At 34.5% G+C, this 24731-nt stretch overlaps 1 protein-coding gene across 3 annotated transcripts in view; it reads left to right on the forward strand.

The window, feature by feature from the left end:
• SREK1IP1 (SREK1 interacting protein 1) overlaps nucleotides 1-23444 on the forward strand; it is a 34961-nt gene extending 11517 nt beyond the window's left edge. Inside the window, exons 3-5 of one of the 3 annotated variants that reach the window (XM_006197515.4) lie at nucleotides 5908-6051; nucleotides 16612-16684; nucleotides 19056-19850. In XM_006197515.4, coding sequence (XP_006197577.1) covers nucleotides 5908-6051; nucleotides 16612-16684; nucleotides 19056-19245 — 407 coding nt within the window. In that variant the 3' untranslated portion in view covers nucleotides 19246-19850. Of the gene's footprint in view, nucleotides 1-5907; nucleotides 6052-16611; nucleotides 16685-19055; nucleotides 19851-22767 lie in introns of those variants that run through there. The other 2 variants (XM_072958599.1, XM_072958600.1) reach the window with 2 other exon arrangements.
• The last annotated feature ends 1287 nt before the right edge of the window (nucleotides 23445-24731 follow it).

Consider the following 24731-nt stretch of genomic DNA (forward strand, 5'->3'; position numbering starts at 1 on the left):
CTCTTTGCTATTTTATTTTAGACAGTAATTGAAGCATGTGTAGTAAGTATAATTTTTTTTAGGAAAGCCAAGTAACCAAATAGTTTTGACAGTCTCTCCAACTTTAGTGCCTTTTGTTATATTATTCAGATCTTTTGATTTTAGTGATTAAATTATAAACAATTTGTAATTTGTCTCCTATGAGAAAATTTTGTAATATTCTGGGTTAAATTTACATCTTATGGCTGCTAGAGATGAAAGGCTTTGCAATTTACATGTCTGTTTAATAGAAACTACATTTAAAAATGTATCTGTTATTTGAAGGCCAGAATCTGTATTGCTTTTAGAGGTAAGAGAAAGATCAACAAAACCCTTTCAAATGTTTTCAGCACCTAAAAATTTGAATGTTCATCAGTCAGTTACAAAAGAGTGTTGTCCCACTATTGTTGTAAAAAGAGTAGTTTAGATTGTACAGTTTTTTAAAATTTTAATACTTGATTGAAAAACATTTTATTGTCCATATGTTTGAATAGTGGTTATATTGGTTTTTAAAAGTTTCAAGTTAAGCATGAATGTGTTGCTAGGTAACATGGATCTCACTTTTTCATGGCAGAATTTCCTCAGCAAAATTAGAAGAATGGATATTTCTATAGTGAATTTTTATTTGAATTTTTTTGAAGTTGGCAACTTCTGAAGTGGGAGATGAACAAGCAGTTAAAATACTCAAAGAAATCTGATTGCAAACTCCTTCTATCATTAGTTCTCAATGTGATATTGCTTCCATGGGTATCTGTGGAGGTTTTTGTTTTTGTTTTTTTAGTTGCTCATTACAGGGTGGAAAAGAGCAGTATGACGTTTAGTATGTAGGGTCCAGGGATTATAAACATTCTACAATGTATAGGCCAGTCCTGGACAACGAAGAATTGTCTGGCCCCTTTACCAGTGGCACCCACCTTGAGAAAAAAGGTAGCTTTTCTCATTGTTTTAGATTTTTTTCCCCTAATGTTGAGCTGCACCCCACCGGCATAGAAAACCTGGACTTGCCCAGCTCAAGACCAAAGAAAGAGCTGAAGTCAGCAAGAGACATCAGTGGTTTAGTAGATAGAGGGATCTTACACGTATAAAGCAAGATCCTAGAGTGACACCCTATGTGTCAGGCAGATGGCAGGCGGGAAATGGCAGCAGTCTTTGCTGAGGAAGGGAGGGTTACAGGGGAATAATGTCAGGTTGGCTTATCTACGTGGTGCAAGGGTCTGCACTAAGCAGTTTAAAGATACGATTAATGGCATTTCATTTCTAAAACAACCCTGTGAAGTAGGTTTCATAGTCTCCAGCTGTGTGACTTTACACAAGTTACTTAACCACTCTGTGCTTCAGTTTCCTATCTGGAAAAATGAGATGATTATAGTACTTAGTTCCATAAAGTTGTTGTGAAGATTAGTTAATGCAAGTTTGAGATCAATGGTTTGCCATAGTAATTCCTCAAAAGTTGTTGATATTGATTATTATTGTTATTGTTACATATCAGAAAACAGACTCAAGAGGATTATTCTGTTGTTAAATTGGAAAACTGGAGATTGAAATCTTGTTATTTTTAAGATTTTACACTATGCTGGGGTCCTTTATTTCCCCATTAAAAAAATTATGGTAAAATACATGTATCGTAAATTGCCATTTTAATCATTTTTAAACCATTTTAAGTATACGATTCAGTGGCATTAATTCCATTCACAGTACTATACAACCATCACCACAATCTATTACAAAATTTTTAATCACTCCAAACAGAGACTCTGTAAACATTAAGTACTAACTCCCCCACTCCTCCCTTCCCCCAAGCCCTAGTAATGTTGAATCTACTTTCTGTCTCTATGAATTTGGCCATTCTAGACATTTAGTGTAAGTGGAATCATGCAGTATTTGTCCTTTTGTCTCTGGCTTATTTCCCTTAATATAATGTTTTCAGAGTCCATTCATTCATGTTGTAGCATGTAGCTTTGTTCCTTTTTATGGCTGAATGATATTTCATTGTATGAATATAGTATATTTTCTTTATCCATTCATCTGTTGATAAGACACTTGGGTAGTTTTTACTTTTTAGCTATTGTGAATAATGGGCAACAAACATTGATATACAAGTGTCTATTTGAGTCTTTGTTTTCAGTTCTTCTGGGTATATACCTAGGAGTGGAATACTGAGCCATCTCTGTTCAGCTTTTTGAGGAGTCGCCAAACTGTTTTCCACAGCAGCTCCATCATTTTATGTTCCTACCTGAAGTGTACGAAAGTTCCGGTTTCTCCACATCCTTGCCAACACTAATTTCCCTTTCTCTTTTTTTCTTTTTATTTGTAGTCATCTTAGTCAATGTGAGATAATATCATGGTTTTGATTTACATTTCTCTCATGACTAATGATGCTGAGCATCTTTTCATGGTCTTAATGGCCGTTTGTGTGTCTCATCTGGAGAAATGTCCATTCAAGTTTTTTTTTTAATTGATCCGTCTTTTTGTTCTTGAGTTGTGGAAGTTATATATGTATTAACTATTAAACCCCAGCAGATATATAACTTACACATATTTTCTTACATTCTGTAGGCTATCTTTTCACTTTCATAATAATTTCTTTGCACAAAAGTTTTAAATTTTGATGAAGTCCACCTTACCAGTTCTTCTTTTATTGCTTGTGCTGGTGGTGTTTTATATCTAAGAATCCATCACCAACTCCAAGGTGAAGAAGAATGACCCCATACTTCCTTCTAAGAGTTTTGTGGTTTTAGCTCTTACATTGTCATGGTCTTTGATCCATTCTGAGTCAGTTTTTGTGTATGACGTGAGATGAGGAGTTCAACATCTTTTGTATGTGGAAATCCTGTTGTCCCAGCACCATCTGTTGAAGAGACTATTCTTTCCCCACTGAACAGACTTGACATTCTTGTCCAAAATCAGTTGGCTATATATGTATGGGTTTATTTCTGGACTCTAAATTCTATTCTACTTGTCTGTATGTCTATCCTTGTTACAGTATCACCGTGTTTTGATTACTATAGCTTTGTGGTAAGTTTTGAAATCAGGAAATGTGAGTCTTCCACCTTTATTCTTTTCAAGATTATTTTGGCTATTCAAGTACCTTGGGTTTCTGTATGAATTTAAGGATCAACTTTTCCATTTCTGAAAAAGCCATGTTACATTTTACAGTCAGCTACTGAAATGTTATAACTTGAAATGCCTCTACATATCTGTGGTTAAAATTTAAGTTTCTGGTCACCTAAGAATTTTCTGCTCATTGTCTTTCGAGGGTCTTTTAGAAAAGTCAAAAGAACTATAATTTGGAATACAATTATTTCCTAAATTCGTTCACTTATTCCCCAATTTAAAAAAAATTAAAAGGAAACTTTATGTGTAGATTCACAAGCAACTTGTCTTATCAATTTAGGGTCCGTTTCATTGAAGTAAAGCATTTTAAAGTGAGTGTAAGACAGCCTGCTACCCGTGTTGTTATTAATTAAATATTTTATTTTTATTAAATATTCATTACGGCATAAGGTATTTGGATGAAAAGCAAGCTTAAGTAAAGAAAAAATTGTATCATCAGGGGTTCTGATCAAAATGGCAAGCTGAGCCAGCGTATAAAGTCCCCTCCTTTCTGCTCCAAACACAAGGATGCTGGAGAAAAAGAGAGTAACAACAACAAAAATAGCCCAGCTGAAAAGAATAAAAAGGAAATTCCCAGGTGTTGCACGGGAAGGGAGGATGAAGCCAGAGCAAGGAATGATAGCTGAGAACAACAGTGAGGTCCACAGGCCTACTGGAGAGACCTTTATGGGATACAGAATGAAGTCTTAGACACCTGTCGGGTGGCAGCGTGGCTGGAGAGCAGGCTCCTGGTTGAAGCTCAAAAAAAGCTATGAGGCAGGGATTCAAAGAACTCCATTTACTGTCTAGGGAAAGTGGTGAGAAAGTTTACTGTGTGTTTAAGTTTCCATAAAATAATAATTGGAAAGAAAAGAGTAATAAAAATTTGGCAACCCAAGCTTCTTACACCATGTATAGGTATGAGGAGTGAATATACACTTCCTTCAGTGAGGCAGGAACTTTTTTCCAGGCTGAGAAAACATGAAAAATTGTTCTGTTTCAAATTAAATTTAAAAAATAAGTCCAACTGCATGTCATTACTAGTGAAACTACTTAGAAAAGTAAAAATTACATAGAAAATTTCAAAATAATGGGATGGGGAAAAAAGAACACGTAGGTAGTATGTTGAATATTGTGGATATTCAGCTGTTTTATGCCCAAAAATTGCAACTTCATATGATTCAACTAATAATAATCAAAAGAGCACGAGTAGAGCAGTTTTAATATCAGACTTTCAAGGCTAGAACAGTACTTAAGGATAGAGATTAAAGAGCAATCAGCCTAGAAGAGAAAATAATAATGGTTTTGATCGTGCTTATTAATACAATCTCAAAACATGTAGAGCAAAAACTGTATTACAAGGAGAAATTGACAGATGTATAGTGATAAAGGTCAGAAGTTATTAGACAAAAAAAGATGGAAATTTGAACAGCAAGATAGATATAGAACCCCACTCAACAGTGATTTATATTCTTTTGAAAGACATACCAAATTTTTCTCTAAATTTGCTACATAATAGGCCATAAAAGAAATCTCAGCAAATGCCAGAGAACTGGTATCAATACAGACGCCATTCTCTGATAACAGTGTAAAAAATTTAGAAATCAACAAGAGCATGATCTGAAAACCCAGTGTTGAGAAACTAAAAAGAACACTTCTGAATGATTCATTTGGAAGGAAATTTCAACAGAGACTTGTTTCCAGCAGTATTGCAGACTGGACCCTCCTGTAAACAACTGAGAAACATGTACAAAATATGCAATACATATTAGTTATATATTGGTGTGCTGGGAAGAAAATAAAGAATTAAAGAATACTTGGAGGCCAACAACCAAAGGAAACAGAAACTCTAGGAGGTAAGTCTTGAGGTATTTGCTGAACCCAGAGTTCTTAAAATTCTATTTCTCTGGATTGGCAGGGTGCAGGGAATAAAGGCAAGGTGCAGGGCCCTGCCAAAATTGGTACTCCGATAGAAGGTGCTCTTGTATAAATCTAGAACTTTCAAAGGACTTCACCCTCAAGTAAGAGACGACTAGAGATAAATCCTAACACTGGGTTGTGGTGAATCATGAGTGGGTTGTGAAATCAATTATGTGGTTACTGTCAGCGCTGTTTTTTTTTTAATACCAAATGTAATAATGCTTCATGTATTGTTTTAAATCTTGTGGGCTAGTGTATATTTGTATAAGAACGTATACATGAGTATACTTAGTTGCATTGTTATTTTTACCATCAGTCAGGCCTAGTCAAAAAAATTTGAAAGCTACTGTGTTAGAGAAGTCGCAGCATACATGCACAAAGAGGCATGTGTAGCTACTCTTTTCAGCATTATTTATAATAGCAAAATACTAGAAGCAATTTAGCAGCCTATCGATTGTAGAAAGGATAAATAATATTTTTATACAATGAAATTAGATGAAAGCTGTGTAACTCCATGAGTATAGTAGTCAAGCTGAGAAGGGAAAAGGAATGAGAAAGGAATAAAATATAAGATCCTAGGTAGAGGATATTTTCTCTAGTATATAGAAAGGGAAAATACAGTAATTCAATACCATGAAGTCCATAAGAAGTAGCCAGAAAAAATGCTTATTGAATTAGAAGCCATGATAAAAAAAAAGAAAAAGTTCTCTGAGTACTAACATTCAGGGAAAGCAAACCACCACTCACTGAATAAAAGTTAAAACTCAACATTATATTATTAAAATTATAACTTGTTGCTTGTTATGACACAACAAAACAAAAAATACACAATGCATCCACAGTGTTGCGTTTACATTTTTTATGTGTTTTACTCAGCTGGTCACCTGACTTTTGAATGCCGCAATTTTCTCCGAGTGGACCCCAAAAGGGATATAGTCTTGGATGTCAGCAGCACCAGCAGTGAAGAGAGTGATGAGGAAAACGAAGAACTGAATAAATTACAGGCACTGCAAGAAAAAAGTAAGCAATACTCCTTTCCCCCTCCATCCTTTAAAAGTGTCTTCAAATGTTCTGCTATATAATGTCATGTTTATCTGTTGTTCTCTTGAATTTATCATTAAAGTATCTTTTTCATCTTCTGTAGGAAGTACTGCATAGGTAAGGGAACAGTCTTCAAACTTTGCAAGTAATTTGCCTCAAATCAAAACAGTTGGTCAGTGATAGAACCAGGAGGCAAGTCTATTTCTGATTCCACAAACCAGGTTTTATTGTGTTTTATTTTGTTTTGTTTTCTCATCTCACTTGAATGTGTCACATGGTACAGAGAGTCTGATTTAAGATTTGGTTTCAAGTCTGTTGGCTACTTTTTAGCAGATGACTTTTAGCAAGTCACTTACTCACTCCGAACCTTATTTTCCTTGTGAGATAACACAAAGGATCAGATTGTCAAATCACACTCATTCAAATCAGAGATGTTAGCAGTATCAAGCTTTACTAGTACAGTTGGCCCTTGAACGACAGGGGTTTGAACTGCATAGATTAATTTTATGCTGATTTTTTTCAATAATATATATTACAATACTATACAAGCTGCAGTTGGTTGAATCCCCTGATGCAGGCAGAACCATGGATGCAGAGGAACTGCATATATGGAGGACCAACTATAAGTTACGCTTGAATTTTGGACTGCATGGAGGGGCACTTTCCCTAGCCACTGAATTGTTCAAGGGTCACCTGTAAGTTCAAGTATACAGGTGGTCGTGAGGCGTGGTCGTGAGGCATGGGCAAAGCAGCAAGAGTTCTGGGACTACCAGCACCACCCCCAGGTACTCACTCTGGCCAAGGTTAACACAAAAGGCTTCTACATTACTTATGCAAAAGAAAGTCATTTTGGTCATGAAACATCTCAGTTTTGTATCCAGATAGTTACATCTTCCAGGGAGCCATGCCCCATAAATCCATAGATTCCAGGATTACTTAATCATTAACAGCCTTAGACAAACCAGATATGTTGTGCTATAAGCAGATATTCTCTTCCCAACAGCTTGGTCATGGACTTAGAGCTTTCAGGACTGTGAAGAAGTAAATTTCTGTTTTTAACACACCCTCCCCTCAAAAAAACCACAAAAAATGATTCTCTGGCTAGCAAATACTATTAATTTGTTTCCAGGAGGTCTATTACAAAGCAATTTGATCAAGTTACCTTCTTTCTTTCCTGGGGCCTCCTCCTCTCCCTTCAAAAAGAGAACAGATTTCAAACCAACTGTTTAACCGTTTCTTTCTCATCTTGTGTATAAAGTGGTCTATCCTCGCAATGGGGTTTTTAGGGATAAAATGTGATGATGTGTGTGAAAATATTTTGTAAACTACAAAATGCCATTATGGTAACTCTCACGCAGAAGCAACATGCAATTTGTTTAAATACGGGTTTAGGCATGGGGTGAGAGAACTACAGAAAGATTAAACTTACCTTATTTTAGGTTATTAGAGAACAATAAACACTCTACAAATTTTTAAACTTTCCATATTATGTCCAGTGAAGGTAAGCGAAAAAGTTGAATGCCAGGCACAAGCTGAGAAGGCAGAAGAGGGTAGAGTCTCAAAGCAGGCAAACAAGAGTAACAGTGAATACGACTATATACAGCTCCAAGGTAAATATAGCTGCTTGGATATACACACTTAGTTTTGCTCCCTGCCGAAACAACACAAAAATGATAGTAGAAGAATTTTTTAAAAGCATATATCCACAGTGACAAAGAAAATAAGAGTAAGAAAATTTTGCTGAAAAGCAGATGACTTAGTGAACATGGACTACTCAGTTAAGAAAGCTTTAACCCTTTAACAGTGTGGAAAGCTGAGAAATAACATGATTATACACTTTAAAACCTCCTAAAGTCTTGATAATGAGTATCCTTAGAATCTCTGAAAGTGAGAAAGATTTTAAGGCTAAAAACAGAGGGAGTGGTTAAAAACCTAAAGTAATTAGATGCTCTGTTCCCTTCCCCTACTGTGTGAAGCCCTGTTCCCTCAGCAGACTGCCACAGGTCTGTTTTCTAGACAGGGTAAAACAAAAGGGTCTTTAAACTGGGATACACTAATCAAAAATGAAAATAGTTAAGTTAAAGTTAGATACAGAATGGTGAGTCTATTTTTTTTAATGATAGAATAAAAATAATGAACAAGGAGAAAGTAAATAATTTTTAGTGTACTTACATAATTAGTTGTTTCGCTGTTATGAAATAGAGACATGAAAGGGAAGAAAGAAATGTTACAAAAAACAAGGCTCAAAACCTATTTTTGTCTAAGTTCTGTTTTCTATTTTGTCTCTACATATTTGCTTCTATTACACTGCATATTTTTAAATGTTGGTTTAATATCTTTCATTGAAAAGAAAAGAAATCTAAATGAGAAATAAATCAATTTTTGGTGCAAATTATTGCAGCATAATCAATTATTGACACAAATTAGAAAAGACTGAGACCTGTGAAGCCTTAGAAAATATATCACCAGTTCTAGGAGCAGAAAAAGATAGAACAGCACAAGGATTATAAGCTCTTACTGACTCACTGTACGTATGTGTATATATGAACATGCTTGCTGTCCGGTGGTACTACAATTTCAAGATTATTAAGGTTTTGCATTGTGCTTTGAACTTCCTGAAGAAACTTGCTTTTGAATTGTAAGTGGTAGTAGCAAATATCTCAAAAGCTGTTTTTATGTTACAGTATGCATAAAGTCAAGTAAAATGATTTTACTGTTTACAAAGGACCAAAGAAATTCAAGAGTATGAAAATTTTTTCCTCATTCAATTTACCTAATGTTAACATTAATCAGCAACTTGCATATAATTAGAAAGTGGTCCTTCCCTCATATCTCATCCCTTAATATTTAACAATATTCTTTTAGTTCAGTACAGAAATGTTGTATTTTGACAGATTTGGAGGATTTTGGCTTAGTTTGGTTTTTGTTTTGTTTGTTTAGGAGTATTTATGTTAAATTCATATGTGATTTTATTTAAGAATGATTAACACTGAAAAATGCCTAGGAGAGTTACTGCTAGAATCAGGTTCAAATGAACGACTTAAAATGGTGGTTTCAAGCTTCATAAACATAGGGCTTAAATTAATCCACAGGATAATTGGAGTAAAGCCTATATTTGGCTCAAAATGTACTTTTTATAAGAGAGCTGCAGAAGATACTTGCTAAGTGGTTGATTGGAAGACACAAGAGAGAATGGGAAATTTAGATTAATGGGTCTAGGGTTGGAACTGCATGGTTAAGTATTTAAAAGCAGCGGGGATTGCTGCAACCTGGTGGCAGATTGGCACATGAACATCTAGCCGAGTAGGCTGGCACTGCTAGGATGTCTAGTCTTCCATACTATCCTAAAGCTGTCTCTAAACACTGGATCATGACCTCTGACACCTGTGTGCTACACAAGAGACAACCACTCTTGCTGATCATTCCAAAATGTAAGTACATAAGGACCTTCTTGCCTTCTATTTTGTACTACAAAGGTTGGTTGTATCACTTCCCAAGAAATTATTATTTTGCAAAAACTTAAACTCTTTTCCCTGCTATGCCTGTGTATATTTCAGTATCCTGTCTCAGAAGGAACCTCAGTAAATAGAGGTGAATAGTTTTAATAGTGGTAGTACAGAAACACTGAACTATCTAAAATAAACTTTGTCTTCAGTGCTTGAATCCTCAGAGCCTTTACTATCATTACTGCTAGTTTCTAAAGATAAATGGTCAGGAAAAAAAATTCCTGAATTCTAGAACTAATTTTGTTTATAATCTGATCAATGGATTCCTTATGCATCTTTCCATAATGGAAGAGGAAAGTATTCCCAGAGCTACTTTTATTTCGCTTAGTATCTCATAACTTTTTATGACATATTTACAGTAGTTATTCTGAACTTATTATAGCTAAGAAAATAAGACAGCTATTCAAGAGAAAGCTAACGTGACTATTTTAAGATCAAATCATGTAGATTTCAAAACTAAGACAAGGAATAAGGAAGAGTTTTTTAATAGTGATAAAAGGGTTAGTTAGCCACAAGGGCATAAGAATACTGTTTCTGCACCTAGTAACAAAATTTAAAATATGTGAAGCAAACCTGGATGAAACTACCAGGGAAAGTCCTTGTGGATTAAAAAAAAATCTATATTTATAGTCAGACTTCAACACAACTCAGTAATTGATTGAACAAATAGACAGTAAATCAGAAAGGATAGAGAATATTTGAATAACACTGTCAGACAACTTGCCCTATTTAACATTTATAGAACACTTCACCCAACAACAGCAGAACACACTTTTTTTAAGTACATACAGAACATCTACCGAAACAGACCTTATTATAAGGTGCTATGAAACAAGTCTCAGTAAATTTTATAGGATTCAAGTAATGCAAAGTATCTTCTCTAGCCACAAGGAAATGAATAACAGCTTCCTGTTAATTCCCAAATAACTAATTTAGCACATTTCTAAATATTTCATTGGCTCAAAGAAAAAAAGCCCAAAGGAAATTAGAAAGTATTTTTGACTATGAAAATAAAACACAACATAACATTTATGAGATGTCCCTAACGCAGTACTTAGAGGCAAATATTTGGCACTCCATGCCTGTATTAGAGGAGAAGAAATGTCTCAAATTTATGACTTCAGCTTCTACCTTAGCACATTAGAAAAAGAAGAGTAAATGAAACCCAAAGAAAGCAGGAGAAAGGAAATAATAAAGATCAAAAGTGAAATCAGTGAAACGGAAAAAAAAAATTGAGAAAAATCAGTGAAGCGGAGTTTGTTCTTTGAGAAGATCTATAAAGTTAAAAATTCACTATCCAAGCTGATCAGGTTAAAAAAGAAAGAAAGAAAGGAAAGTTATAAATTACCAATATCAGAAATGAAAAAAGTGACAACACTACAGATTATACAGATGCTAAAATAGAATAAGAGAATAGTATGAACAACTTATGCCAATAAATTGGACAACTTAAATACAATGGACAAATTACTTGAAAGATAAAAACTATCAAAACTCTTTCAAGAAGAAATAGATAAACTGAGGGGCCTGCATCTGTTACAAAAGTTAAATGTTATAAAACTTTGAACAAAGAAAACCCCTGGTTAATGGCTTCTCATGAATTCTGCTAAACATTTAAAAGAGAAATAATACCATTTCAACATAAAATCTTCTAAAAATTAAAGAGGGGATACTTTCCAACTCAGTTTATAAGACCAGCATTACCCCCATAACAAAACCAGATAAAGACACTACAAGGAAAATAGAGACTTCTGTAAACACAGACACAAATGAGAATTTTAAGCAATTAAAAGAGTTATAGTAAATCAAATCCAACAACACATAAAAAGGATATTTTGACCAAGTGAAGTTTATCACAGGAATTACAAGATTTGTTTTACATTCAAAAGTCAGTCAATGTAATTTACCATTTTAATCAGATTTAAAAAGAAAATCTAGATTATTTTAAGAAAATTAATATTTTAAGAAAAATTATTTGGGAAATCCATCTTCCATTTCTGATAAAAATTTTCAGCATGCTAGAAAAAGAAGGAAGCTTCATCAGCCTGTTAAGGGACATCCATAAAAAACAAAGATTACACTGTACTTAATGGTTAAATCCTGAATGTTTCCATAATATAAGGAAAAAAACCAAAGATGTCCACTCCTGCCACTTTTATTCAACATTATAGTGGAGATTCAAGCCATGTAATAAGACAAGAAAAATCAGTTAAAGGCATCCAGAGTAGAAAGGAAAGAGTTAAAAACTGTCTTTGCAGATGACTTGGTCATCTCTGTAGTAATCCTAAGGGGTCTACTCAAAAAGATTCTAGAACTAATAACTGAGTTTAGCAAAATTGTAGGATGAAGATCAATCAATGGGCAAAAAAAATCAATGTATTTCTGTATGCCAGTAGTGAACAATCAAATTAAAACTTTTAAACTACCTATTATAATAGCATATATGAAATACTTAGGGATAAAAAAGACAAAAGATGTATAAGACTGAAACATACAAAACATTGCTGAGGGAAATTCAATCAATCAGTCAATCAAAAGATATACCAACTTGATTTATAGATTCAATCCAATCACAGTCAAAATTCAAGCAAGCCATTTTAGAAAATGACAAGTCAATTCTAAAGTTCTTGTAAAAATGTAAAGAATTTAGAGTAGCCAAAATATTTTGAAAAAGAACCAAAGTTGGGAGATTAACACAACCTACCTTCAGAACTTTCTGCAAAGCTACAAGTAGTCTGGACCACGTGGTATTGATGTAAAGATAGATTAGTATAACAGAACAGCCCCATATATACATGGCCAATTCATTTGTTAGTTAAACTTTTTTATTTTGAGATGATTGTGGATTCATACGCCGCTGTAGGAAATAACACAGAGAGTTCCTTGTACCCTTTACCCAGTTTCCCTCAGTTGTAACATCTTCCAAAATGTATTACAGTATCACAATATGAACATGGACATTGATACAGTCTAGATATAGATTATTTCTAACACTACAAGTATCATTCATATTGCCCTTTTATAGCCATACCGTTTTCCTTCTTGTCCTTATCACCTTCTTAATCTGGCAACCAACATTTTGCAATTTCTATCATGTCATAATTTCAAAAGTGTTTTATAAGTAAACCATTTGGTATTTAACTTTTCCAGATTGGATTTTTCTCACTAGCTCTAATTCTCTGGAGATTCAGTCAGGTTGCTATATTTATCAATAGTTTGTTGCTTTTTATTGTTGAATAGTAGTCTATGGTATGAATACCAGTTTTTTTAAGCATTCACCCATTTAAGGACATCTGAGTTGTTTCCAGTTTGGGGCTATTACAGATAAAATTGCTATCAGTAGGATTTGGGTAAATATAAATCTTTTATTTCTGTGAGTTAAATATCCAAGAGTGCAATTGGCTGGGTTTTATGCTTTAGTTTCTTAATAAACTGCCAAACTGTTTTCCAGATTGGCTACACTGTTTTACATCCCTACCAGAAATGCATGAGTGATCTATCCTCACCAGCATTTAATGTTGTCAATATTTTTAAAAATCTTAGCTTTCTGATGATGTATAATTATATCTCCATGTGATTTTAATTTACATTCCCTTCTGACTGGTGATGTTAAACATTATTTTATTAGTGTTGAATGTTGAGTCCTTTATATATTCTGGATACTAGTCCTTTGTTAGATACCTGGTTTGCTAATATTTTCTCCCAATATGCCCAATATGTAGCTTGTCTTTTTATCCTCTTAATAAATCATTCACAGAACAATAGTTTTTAATTTTGAAAAAGTTCAATTTATTAATTTTTCCTTTTATGTGCTTGGTTTCAAGTGTAACTCATTGCTCATCTCTGGGTCATGAAAAATGGTCTCCTTTACTCTTTTCTAAAGGTTTTATAGTTTCATATTTTACATTAAGTTTATGACCCATTTTGAGTTGACTTTTGTATAAGATGTGAAATTTAGAGCACTTACTGTTTTGCTTAAGAATGACCAATTGTTCCAGCACTGTTTGTTGAAAGGCTGTCTTCCCTCCATTGAAAAATGCTTTTGTGCTTTTGCCAAAAATCATTTTGTCATATTCATATGGGTTTGCTTCTAGGTTGTCTATAATGCTCCATTGATCTGTGTACCCCTCCACCAACTTAACTAATGCAGCTACGTTAAGTCTTGAAGTTGGATAGACAGGTTTTTTCCACTTTATTCTTCTTTTTCAAAGTTGTTTCAACTATTCTAGTTTCTTTTCCTTTTCATAGATATTTTAGAGTAATGTTTCTATATGCAAAAAATCTTGCCTAGATTTTGGTAGGAATTGCATTAAACATGTTTATCAATCTGGGGGACAGTTGACATCCTTACTGTATTGAGTCTTCCAGTCAATGAACGTGATATATCTCTCCATTTATCTTTGATTTCTTTCCTCAGCATTGTGTAGTTTCCAGCATGTTTTAGTAGATTTACACCTATAAATTTTCTTTTTTTGAAAAATTGTAAATGGTGTTTCATTTTTTTTTTATTTTGCTGTCTGCATGTTCACTACTAGTGTGTAGAGATACAATTGAGTTGTGTATGTTTATCTTTTATCCTTACTGAACTCACTGATAGTTCCAGTTTTTTTTTTTTATAGATTCTTTGGGGTTTTCTATATAAACCATCATGTCATCTGCAAATAGGAACAGTTTTATTTCTTCCCTTTTTCTCTGTAAGACTTTTGTTTCCCTTGAGTTGTTGCGGTGGCTGGAATTTACAGCATTATGTTGAAAAAGAGCAGTGAGAAGTGACATACTTACCTGGATTCCAATCCTAGGGGGCAAAAACATGCAGAGTTTAACTATTAACTGCAAGGTTTTCTTGCGGATACTCTTTATCAAGTTGAGAAAGATTCCCTCTATTCCTATTTTTTAAGAGTTTTTATTTTGCCAAATGTGTTTTCTGCATCAATTGATAGGATTATATGATTTTTTTGTTTAGTCTGTTAACAGTGGATTAAGAGTATAATAGTGGATTACATTAACTGATTTTTTTAATTGAAGTATAGTTGATTTGCAATGTTATATTAGTTTCTGGTGTACACCATCGTGATTCAGTCATACATATTCTGTTTCATATTCTTTTTTTTTTTTTTAATTTTTCATTTTCCTTGTTTTGGAGGTGGTAACTGGGTTTGTTTGTTTGTTTATTAATGGAGGTACTAGGGATTAAACCCAGGACCTCATGTGTGTTAGGCACATTCTCATTCAGTGATTATTTCCTGCCATTGTGAAACCTTCCACTGAGCTTTTTATTTTGGTTTATTGTATTTTTAGTCTAAAATTTCTGTTTGATTCTTCTTTGAATTTTTTATTTCTTTAAGGTTTTCTATTTTTTCATTTGTTTCATGCATGTTCATAATTGCTCATTGAAGCATTTTTATGATGGCTGCTTTAAAATCTTTTTCACATAATTCTAGTATTTCTCTTACTGTGGTGGTGTCACCTATTATTTAATTTTTCACTCAATTTGAGATCTTCATAGTTCTTGGTTTGATGATTTCTTTTCAGTTGAAATTTGGGCATTTTTATATTATACACAAAACTCTGGCTTTTCTTCAAGCTTTTTGTTTAATCTGATTTTCTCTGGTACCATTCCAGAAGGGAAATTGAGAATGCCACCTTGTTACTTACAGGTGGAAATAGAAGTCCAGTTTCACCACTCAACCTCTACCAACACCCAGGATGGACATGCCTTCTTATTACTGCTGGGTGAGGGTAGCAATTTCAGCTCCCTGTGTGGTATCCCCTGACACCACGGTGGGAGTGGTCTTGCTGCCATTGGGTGATGGTAAAAGCCCTGACTTTCATTAGATCTCTTCTGACAATACTTAAGCATGGATGAGAGGTGTGCCTCAGTGCTACTGGGTGGGGGTGAAAATCCAGGCTCCCTGTGTGGTCTCCACTGACACTGTTAGTGGAACTCTCATAACTGGTCAGTGAGGATGAAAGTTTGGAACATCTTATCACAGCCCCACAAGAGGGGAAGTCTATGTTCTCCACTTAGCCTTTGATGACGTGTGTGGGGGTGGTGCCATATTCTTGTCTGTGGTGTTTGGCTGGAGAATGGCAGTTATTATCTAAAAGTTTCCTGTTACTAGATTTTCCCTTTCCTGGTCCTTTGGCTAGAGAGAGCAGACTTTTGTTGGGGCTTTTTTGTTTGCACCAGGTTGCCAGCTTCTTCAGCTCTAAGTCTGGGCTGCATAAAGCAAAAAGAAATTCCAGGGAACTCAGCACTGCGTCATTTTCTGAAGTTCAAGATCCCTAGCTAGTGTTTGTCTTTCCACCTTTCAGAGTCATCTTCTGTTTGTTTTTCTAATGTCTGGGTTTTTAGTTATACTTAATAGGAGGAATAGGAAAAGTACATCTACTTCATCTTCTCAGAAGATGTTAAGTGAAAGAAATAAGTTGGAAAATATTATATATGCCACAGTCCATTTTTCAAATGAGAAGAAAACTTGAGACTTATGTGTAACGATGTTGGTATAAGTGAATGTTTTAGTTATATACCGAGAAAGCCCAGAAGAATACACATCAAATTGGGTATTTAAAAAACAAGTTATAGTATGTATTCTCTCCTTCCAAGATACTGACAACATGAATATTAGATTTGTTGTTATTGTCCCATGATCCTAGGATTTCATCATCCTAATTTTGCTTGAAAAAGAAAAATTTTTAAATTATGCATGGTTATATTGTTTTGTTTTTTAAGATCTGAAATAGTACCCACCAAATTGTTGACATTGATTTGCTTTAGAAATTAGAAGTGGAATACTTGAATTTTTTACTTAATGTACTTAGTAGTATTTGAAATTTTTATTCAAAGCGTGTAATACTTGTATAAGGTTTCTAATGAGTACAACAAGAATCAAGAAAGGGGACATTGTTACAAGAAAAGTACAGTAGCCTGACCAGTGAAATTCACCAGCCAACAAGCCAAATCAAAAAATGTGTACATACCATATTAGTATATAAACTCACGATGACCTGATTCTTTCCCCTCAACACACAGGAGTAAATGAAGAAGAGGAGAAGAAAAAAGCAAAAAGCAAAGAGAAAATCAAGTTGAAAAAAAAAAGGAAAAGGTATTAAAAAAATTGTTTTTTGAAAACCAGGACTGTGAGTCCAGGATGGATTATAAAATTTTATTTTTCATGTTATAGTACAGTTAGTTTATATTAATTTTAATGAAAGTTAGATGTTTAATTGTTTCAGTAAAAGAACAAAATCCTTCATGTTAGGATTCAAAAATAAAGTCAGCCCTCAGCCACCTTAAATTATCTTTTTTGGAGCAAATCAAGGTAAAAATAAATAACAGGCCCACCCCCTTTTTTATGGATTCTATTTGTATTCTAGAATTTTTAAGTTTTAAGACATCAGTTTTTAATTGAACATAAGTCCAAATTCTTCACATATGTATTTTGTTCTCATATATATGAAGTTGAAACTTAAATATTTGTATTCTCAAAATATCATTGCCATGGCTTAGACATTGATTTATTAGTAGGATTTATGTGCTCATTGGTCATGCTAAGAATTCCTTCGGATCTTTCAGAATTTTCACCAGCCACCTATGAATTTTTACTATGAATTCTTTTAACAACTGGTTAAAGAAATTGATCAAAAAACTTAAAGAGGCAACTTCTTCCATAGTTAGTGAGTACACTTTGGTTCATACTAAAATAAACATGTACATATAGACAATTTTTAAGGTGCTTAGCAGGTAGGAATGTCTAGCTTAGACCTTGATTCTCTGACAGAGTGTGTTCTGCAAATCAGGGGTTGTCACTTTGTAGTTTTTATAGAGCATGTGATATATGCAAACACCCCAGCTACTTTATAAATTGGAAAAATTAGCTCACTTTCAGATGTTGGGAGTTAAATAATAATGCTTAATGTAAAAACTAACATAGGAAGGTAGAGCTCAGTGCAATCTGACTGGTGTGTTGTTGAATCATTTGTACTAGCCCAGCAAGATGGATTGCTTACAGGAAAAGTGAGATTTTCTATTTTCTTCCAAATTCTAATATACTTGTTGTGTAGTAACGTATTGGTTATTCAAACCTCTCTACCTTGGGCCTCACAGACCACGGGTAGGGCCCGAAATTAAAAGACCTTTTTTTTTCTAAGTGCACTTAGAAAAGATAATGCCACCAAATGTGGTTGCTGTGCCAAAGTGTAACATTCTGCCTTAAAAAAGAGAATCCAGGTCCAAAAAGCCAAAGAAAAAAGTGCAGGCAGAGAAGCAGCTCTGGTCAGAATGCAGAGTTCAAGCAGGTCTTTAAAACAGGAAAGCACACAAGAATTGAGAACAACAGAGTTGAAGAAGGTGCGAAAGAATGCAAGAGAAGATAAGCTTAGGAAATGGGGGAGTCTAAGTAAGTAGACAAGGAAGAGGAAGGAGTACAATGTTACAGCAACAGGGCAAACTCAGAGTCCCCGACCAAGAAAGGCAGCCAGGAAATTCACACAATGAATCACTCTGCAGACACAACCTCTCAGTCTCATGTGGTTCCTTTTTCTTCTCCTGTAGATCTCTGCCAGGTTTCCTTAGCTTGGATTTTAACTTATAATGTTTAAATCACTGAACTATCTCTTGGGAAGCCTTTTTTTTTGTTGTTTTAAATTAACTCAGTTTCTGTTTTGTCACACATGTTTGGGGTTTGGGTATTGGTAGAATGTTGGACACCTTTTTATAAAAGATCTTAAGAGTTGGTGTTCTTTGTTCTTTTTCATTAGAGGAAGGAATTCTACAGATTTTTTTTCCTAATTTAATATTAGAGTAACATAAGAAAAATAAAGTATAATGATAAGTCATCCTTATTTATATAGAGGATACATTTAAAAACATCCTTTCTCTAACTAGTGGAAATTATTTTAGAATGCAGATGTTCATCTGTATCACTCTCCATCTAAAAGAATCAAGTGCTTTAACTTGAAAAATAAAAAAAAAGAACAAAAGTGCTCTTATTTTGTTGATTTTCAGCTTTCATCCATTTCTATGGAGGTACAATTATAGCCCTTTTTATATAATTGCATTCTTTGTGTCTAAAAGAATTTGCTAAGAAGTCATACATACACAAGTGAATTGTGTATATAAAGAGGGTTGGTAAATGCCACTTTCTTTGCCTTATAAGAAAGATTTTGAAGGGTACACAGGATGAAAAACAAAAAAATCACACAAAAATTACTTCATCCTTACTGAACTGAAAACCAATAACTAGAAATGAGCAGAATAGAGACAATTGTTTTATTAGTTTCTCTGGCTAAGTGGCTAAAATTCTGAATACAGTATTTTAAGAGAATACAAATATATAAAGCACATTTTATTTGCGTTTCTTTATGTTTATACCCTCTCCCTTGCTCCAAGAAGGATTTAAGGCAGTTCAAATCCCATTTAAATTTCCCCATCAGCCATAAATACAGTTATCAGTCAGTATGTATTATTGCCCGTAGGTCTTACTCATCCAGTTCCACTGAAGAGGACACTTCAAAACAAAAGAAACAAAAATATCAGAAGAAAGAAAAGAAAAAAGAGAAGAAGAATAAGTCAAAAAAGGGGAAACATCACAAAAAGGACAAAAAGAAGAGAAAAAAGGAAAAGCATTCTTCTGCCCCTAATAGTTCTGAAATCTCCAAAAAGTAACTGAGACTTTGGCCTAAGCCATTATATTTAAAAATTTGGTTTCAAAAATTATTTTACCTTCCTTGAAATTTGCTATATAATTATGCTTTGCAATAAATCACAGCCTTTTCCATGTAGACATTTTTTCATATATGGGACCATTTTTGTCTGCCAATATTTTGATACGTTATGATTATAAAGTGCTGAATCAGTCTTACTACTTGATAGCCATGCCCCAAGTATGAATAGTTGTGCAACAAAACTCACCAGTTTTGGTGTTTGTGTCTGTGTCTAGTGTTACTACTTTGTCAGTTGATTGTAAACGGCTTTCCTACAGTCAACACAGGTAATCTACCTAACAGTTAATGAGTATTGCTGAATTAAGTATCCACCTTCCAGTGATAAAGTGAGGTAGCGGATTATGCTTTGCTCTTGACACTGAAAAATTTAACAGCTTTATATCCTATGATAATGTACAAAGATAGTGAAATTCTTCACTGCTGTTTTTAAATCAGGCTTTTTTTGGGAAGTCATAGGAGATGAAGCTGCTTTATTGGTCTTGACCAGAACTTTTTAAATGAATGGTGTCGGGCAGGAAGATGATAATGAAAATATTTATAACAAAATTTCACTGTTTCCTGAAATGCAGAGTTTCTAATACCTGCCTCCTTTGTTTTTGTAACAAAATATTTCTTCCTTGTTTAAAATTACAAGCCTAGTACAGCCTATTTGTAAGTCTCACAGAGATGATACTGTGTTGGGCAAGATTTTTAGGATAGACTCCTGGGTGTTTTTACAAATGTGCCATATTGGCACGTCTTAAAGAGATACCTCAAACACAGAACTTTTTATTTAGAAGGGTGACAGCTAAATCTTCATTAGAATTGATTTTTTATTTTAATCAGTATGTAAATTTTATGAAGCTTGTTTCTATGAGTAATGTGGAAAATTTTTATAAATGTAAACATATATATATTTATTTGTCTGAAATAGTTTGTAGTTTTGAAGCAGGTTTCCACTGAATTTATGATTTCGTAAATGACCAGTTTGGGGTGTTTCTCTCTTTTACTTCAATCATAAACCTCAGGAGTAGTGACAAAAATTTAGGATTAAGATTTTTATTCTGTACTTTTTAAAATTTTAAGAGCCAGGGAGTTACATCATGAAAGCCTTTATATAGCAATGGAAATTTTGTATGAGTAAGCATTTTCAAACACGTATTAGCAGATATAAATGTTTCTACATTTTTAATTTCACAATGATCAATGTTACTTACTTTGCTTAGTACTTGGGTATCCCTTATGTCGAATAGTTAAATACTTACTGTTGTAGCAGCATCAAAAGTCAACTGGTTATCATGGCACAGCACCAAAGATTGTAAGTACCTCACTCTGGTGCAGGTATAAAATCTCAAATTGGTGACCTACAGACGTGGCTGTAGGTGACGTCATTATGATGAAATCAGGTGAGTACACACAACCTCACAGGCTGGAAAGGTGTACTGATTACTTCCTTCACCCAGCATCCCTACCTGGCGTGACCTCAGTGAGACTGGGAGAGCCTCATAACTCCTCTTAACATACGCTTTCCATGCTCAGATTCTAGGGAAGATACATCCACGTCTGTATCGTAGTATTACAGCCATGGAAGCTCTCACGCTTCTAGCTTTTCCGAAACAACTCAGTCCTGTGGCCTCCTTAGAAGTCCTTTTGTTTAAATAGCTCAGTCAGCTGTTTGGAGAGAAACACAGAGCTCTAGGTTCTTAAGGGTAATTTTTGCCTCTGCTGTAGTTGATGTATTTTGGGGAACTGGATTTTATGAAAATATAATTCTTTGGTTATCAGGATGAAATTAGTAAAAATAAGTTTTTAAAAAAACTTTAAAAAATGATTATAAAATGCTAATACATGCAAAAAGATGGTCTTACCCTATTGAGTGTGTAACATGATTAAAAATGATCATTGTAGTGACACAATTAATCCAGTTATATGTAAGTTTTACTTCTGTTAATTATAGAGGTAATAAATTTGCTCATCCAATTTGTTTTCTGAATGGTGACACAATCAATGACTCAGAGTCATGTAAAATTCAGCCTTCATTAACCAATATAGTATGCAAATTAAAAGATTTTAATGCTCAGTAATTTTTCCCCCCTGGAAAGCATCTTGGAATTATTGAGTAAATTTCCTATAGCATGATAATAGTTTATGAAAGATCTTGTCTGAATAAAAGTCATTTATTTTTACTAAAGTAATTGTCTTCTAAAGTGATCTTGTTATTATTGTTGGGATTGGATGCAGATCTCAATATTATAGGAGAAAATTAGTGGCATTTCCTCTCAGGCAGTTTATAGCAGAAGGAAAACTGAACTGAATAGTAAAAATCCAAAAGTCCTGGTCGTTCTAACTACCTGTGTGACCTTCAGCAAAGTCATTGACCTTCTCTGGGCCTTGATGTCTTTCATCCATAAAATATCGTACCAAATTACCTCTGAGATCCCTTCTAGCCCTGTATTTACAACTCACTCTGCCAAAAATTATATAGCCCTAGGTTGCCTTCAATTAAACTAGATTAAAGAGTTATTAGTAATAGTCTTGTTAAATGCCACTGAGTCCTTTCCTGAGCAAACATTTATGGAGTGGCTGGCATGGCAAACAGTGTGTTAAGTACCAGGGATACAAAGATAATAAGACACATTTGCTTCCCTGAAAAGAATTCGCAGTTTCGTTGGTAGGAGAAACAGCAGAACTCATCATTACATGTTAAGCACAGTACTTGTGTTTATAGAAACACTGAGGGGTCCCTAACCTAGTCCAGAGAAGTTAGAAAAGGCTACCTAGAAAAAGTATTACCTGAAGTGCATTTTGATAGAGGATGAGTGGGAGTTACAGCAATTCCAGACAGAATGAGGGCTGTGAACAAAGCCCACAGTAGAAAAACGAGTGGGGGCAGGAGGGGATGTCGAGAATTACAAGCATGTGTGAGGCAGGAAGTGGTAAGAATTGAGACCACCACTCTAGGTTCTTAGGTCCCAGAGAAGGAAGGTTTATGTTCCATGTTTGGGAGCTTGGACTTTATCTGTAAGGAAGAGACACCATTAAGAGAGTTTTAAGGAAAGAGATGATTTGTTAGGGTTGGTTTCATCCATTTCATAATCCAATTCTGCAGTTTTTAAAGGATGAAATTGCTCTCATTAGAAGGCCACATAGAAAGTAATTTGAACCTTTTGTATTCTATTATTTGGTCTCTTCATCTAGACCCTCTTTTCTTTCTAAGATCTGATCATTTCTAAAAATTACAGCGACTGAAGTCTTCGAAAAAGCTCCTGTAGTCTTTATCAGACCCGTTCCCAGAATTATATGCGTATGTACGCAATTTGAAACGTGTTTGCTTTTAATTTTATTCTAGGTTATTTTTGACTGACTTAAAATATATTCTGTGCTATATTAGTATTTTCAGTCCAAATAAATCATTTAAAATATATTTTTCAATGCACAGACTGTCATAATTTGATAAGGCTTCAATATTTTGTCTCTATATTAGGAATATTACGAAGCACAACTGCTTCACAGTCACAGAGACACATATCAGCTGGTCCACCAGATGAGCCCTGTCGCTCTCCCTCAGATAACCTGGCTCAGCAGGGAGTGCTCCAAGGACCCCAACTGATGTTTGTACTGAGATTCAGTTTTCCTGGGCAGATGGCATCCAAGAACGGTAGGGTTTTTTTATGTCAGCTTGACGATAATTTCACTTGCAAAGCCCAGGGTCTTCAGACTACATTTGTATCCTCCCAATTCCTCCAAAACTTTGCAGAGTGCCAGAGAATTGGGTTGCCTCTCCCAGAAGCACAACGCATGGTGCATCCAGCCCTGCCCAGCCCTACTTTGCCTGTCCCACCAGTTAGGAAGAGTCTGGGGGACTAGGAGCATTTTGCTGGCCCGAGTCTCTAAGTTTCCTGCTTCTTGTGTCATTTATGGCATCTGCTCTTGCCCTTGAGCAGCAAGAGTAGACTGTGCCAGTGCCTTAACTAAATTCTGCCAGCCTAGATTTTCACCAGAGGTAACATCTCATTAGTAAGAATTATTAATATGTGTATCAAGGTAGCCAATTTTCTGGAATTGATTTGTTTTTCATCAAAGCTGTATAAAAGATCAAGCACCCACAAATGCTTTATGTGATTTTTCACAAAAATAAATAAAAATTCTTTGCTTTTATAATCACATAAAATGTCATTTTTGTAATGGAAATGTTTTAACCTTCAGACTTCACACACCGAGAAATTTTAATATTTAAACATTGGCAAAACTGTGGTCTTTTTGAATGTGAAATCCAACACAGGCAGAAGGATGTTGCAATAATGATCTGGAACTATGTTGTCAATTTAGTCACATGTGGCTAATTAAACTTAGATTGTTTAAGTGAAAATGTATTTCTTCAGTTGCACTAGCCACATTTCAAGTGTCCAGTAGCCACAGGTGGCTAGTGGCTACTGTGTCACAGCACAGATACAGAAAGAACATTTCCATCATCACAGAAACTCCTACTGGACAGTACTAGAATCTTCAGTTCTTGGTAAAAACTTTGACAGCTTGATGATCAAAAGTTTCTAACCCTGAGCTTTGCATGCCTGAGAGCAATAAGACATAGCTTTTTTTTCTCCCCTCAGCTGACCAGAAAAGCTGTATTTGGCACATTTTGAAAGGCTAGTCTTCCAGCTACAGAAATTGTACAACACGGTAGATGTGTTAAGGAGAGCCAGCTTAAAATTAATCCTTTTTTCCTGCTGAATTCCATTATAAGATCAGGTCTGTGTTGCTATAGCAGAATCACATTTGTGAATAAAAATCTTTTAAAACAATTATAATTTGCAAACACTGTAGTTTACTTCTAGAGGTCTAAGATATTACTGCAGTAGCTTAGATGGGACTGGAGAACTTACTTGGTTTATAAATTTCATCATAGAGATTCCTTAGGAACTTTATCAGTGAACGATTTTTGTTATGGTTATCCTTTGGTATGCAGAAAGTATCTATCATGCAGATTATACATTATATGTTTTGTTATTGAATGTTAGCTTTCATAAAGGCAATAATATAATTTGTGTGCTAAGCAAGTCCTCTAAAAAAGGCATGGGTTGACTTCTAAGAGACTTAACAACGTGCCTTAAGAAACTTCTGGTTTATAAGGCCACCCACCCTGAGATTTACCTGAGATTTATCCAGTACCATCCCATCTCTTCTAAAAAATAACTGCCTCTAAGTATGAAAAACTTGTGAAATTCTAGTAATGTGATATAATTTCATTGTTCCTCACTGACATAGGTTTGCTTATCTGTGTTATTGATAAATTCTATGGTTTCTCTTGAAGTATTAGTATAGTTTCTTAATTAGCAAATAAAAGTAAACTTACGCACATGGAAATCTATCAGAAACGTTAGTGGGTGTTTAATAAATGAATTGATCAAAACTGCAGCTGTATCTTGCTTTGTGAGTGGCGAGTTTTTG

The sequence above is a fragment of the Vicugna pacos genome, chromosome 3 (assembly GCF_048564905.1).
Source record: "Vicugna pacos chromosome 3, VicPac4, whole genome shotgun sequence".
Lineage (NCBI taxonomy): Eukaryota > Metazoa > Chordata > Mammalia > Artiodactyla > Camelidae > Vicugna > Vicugna pacos.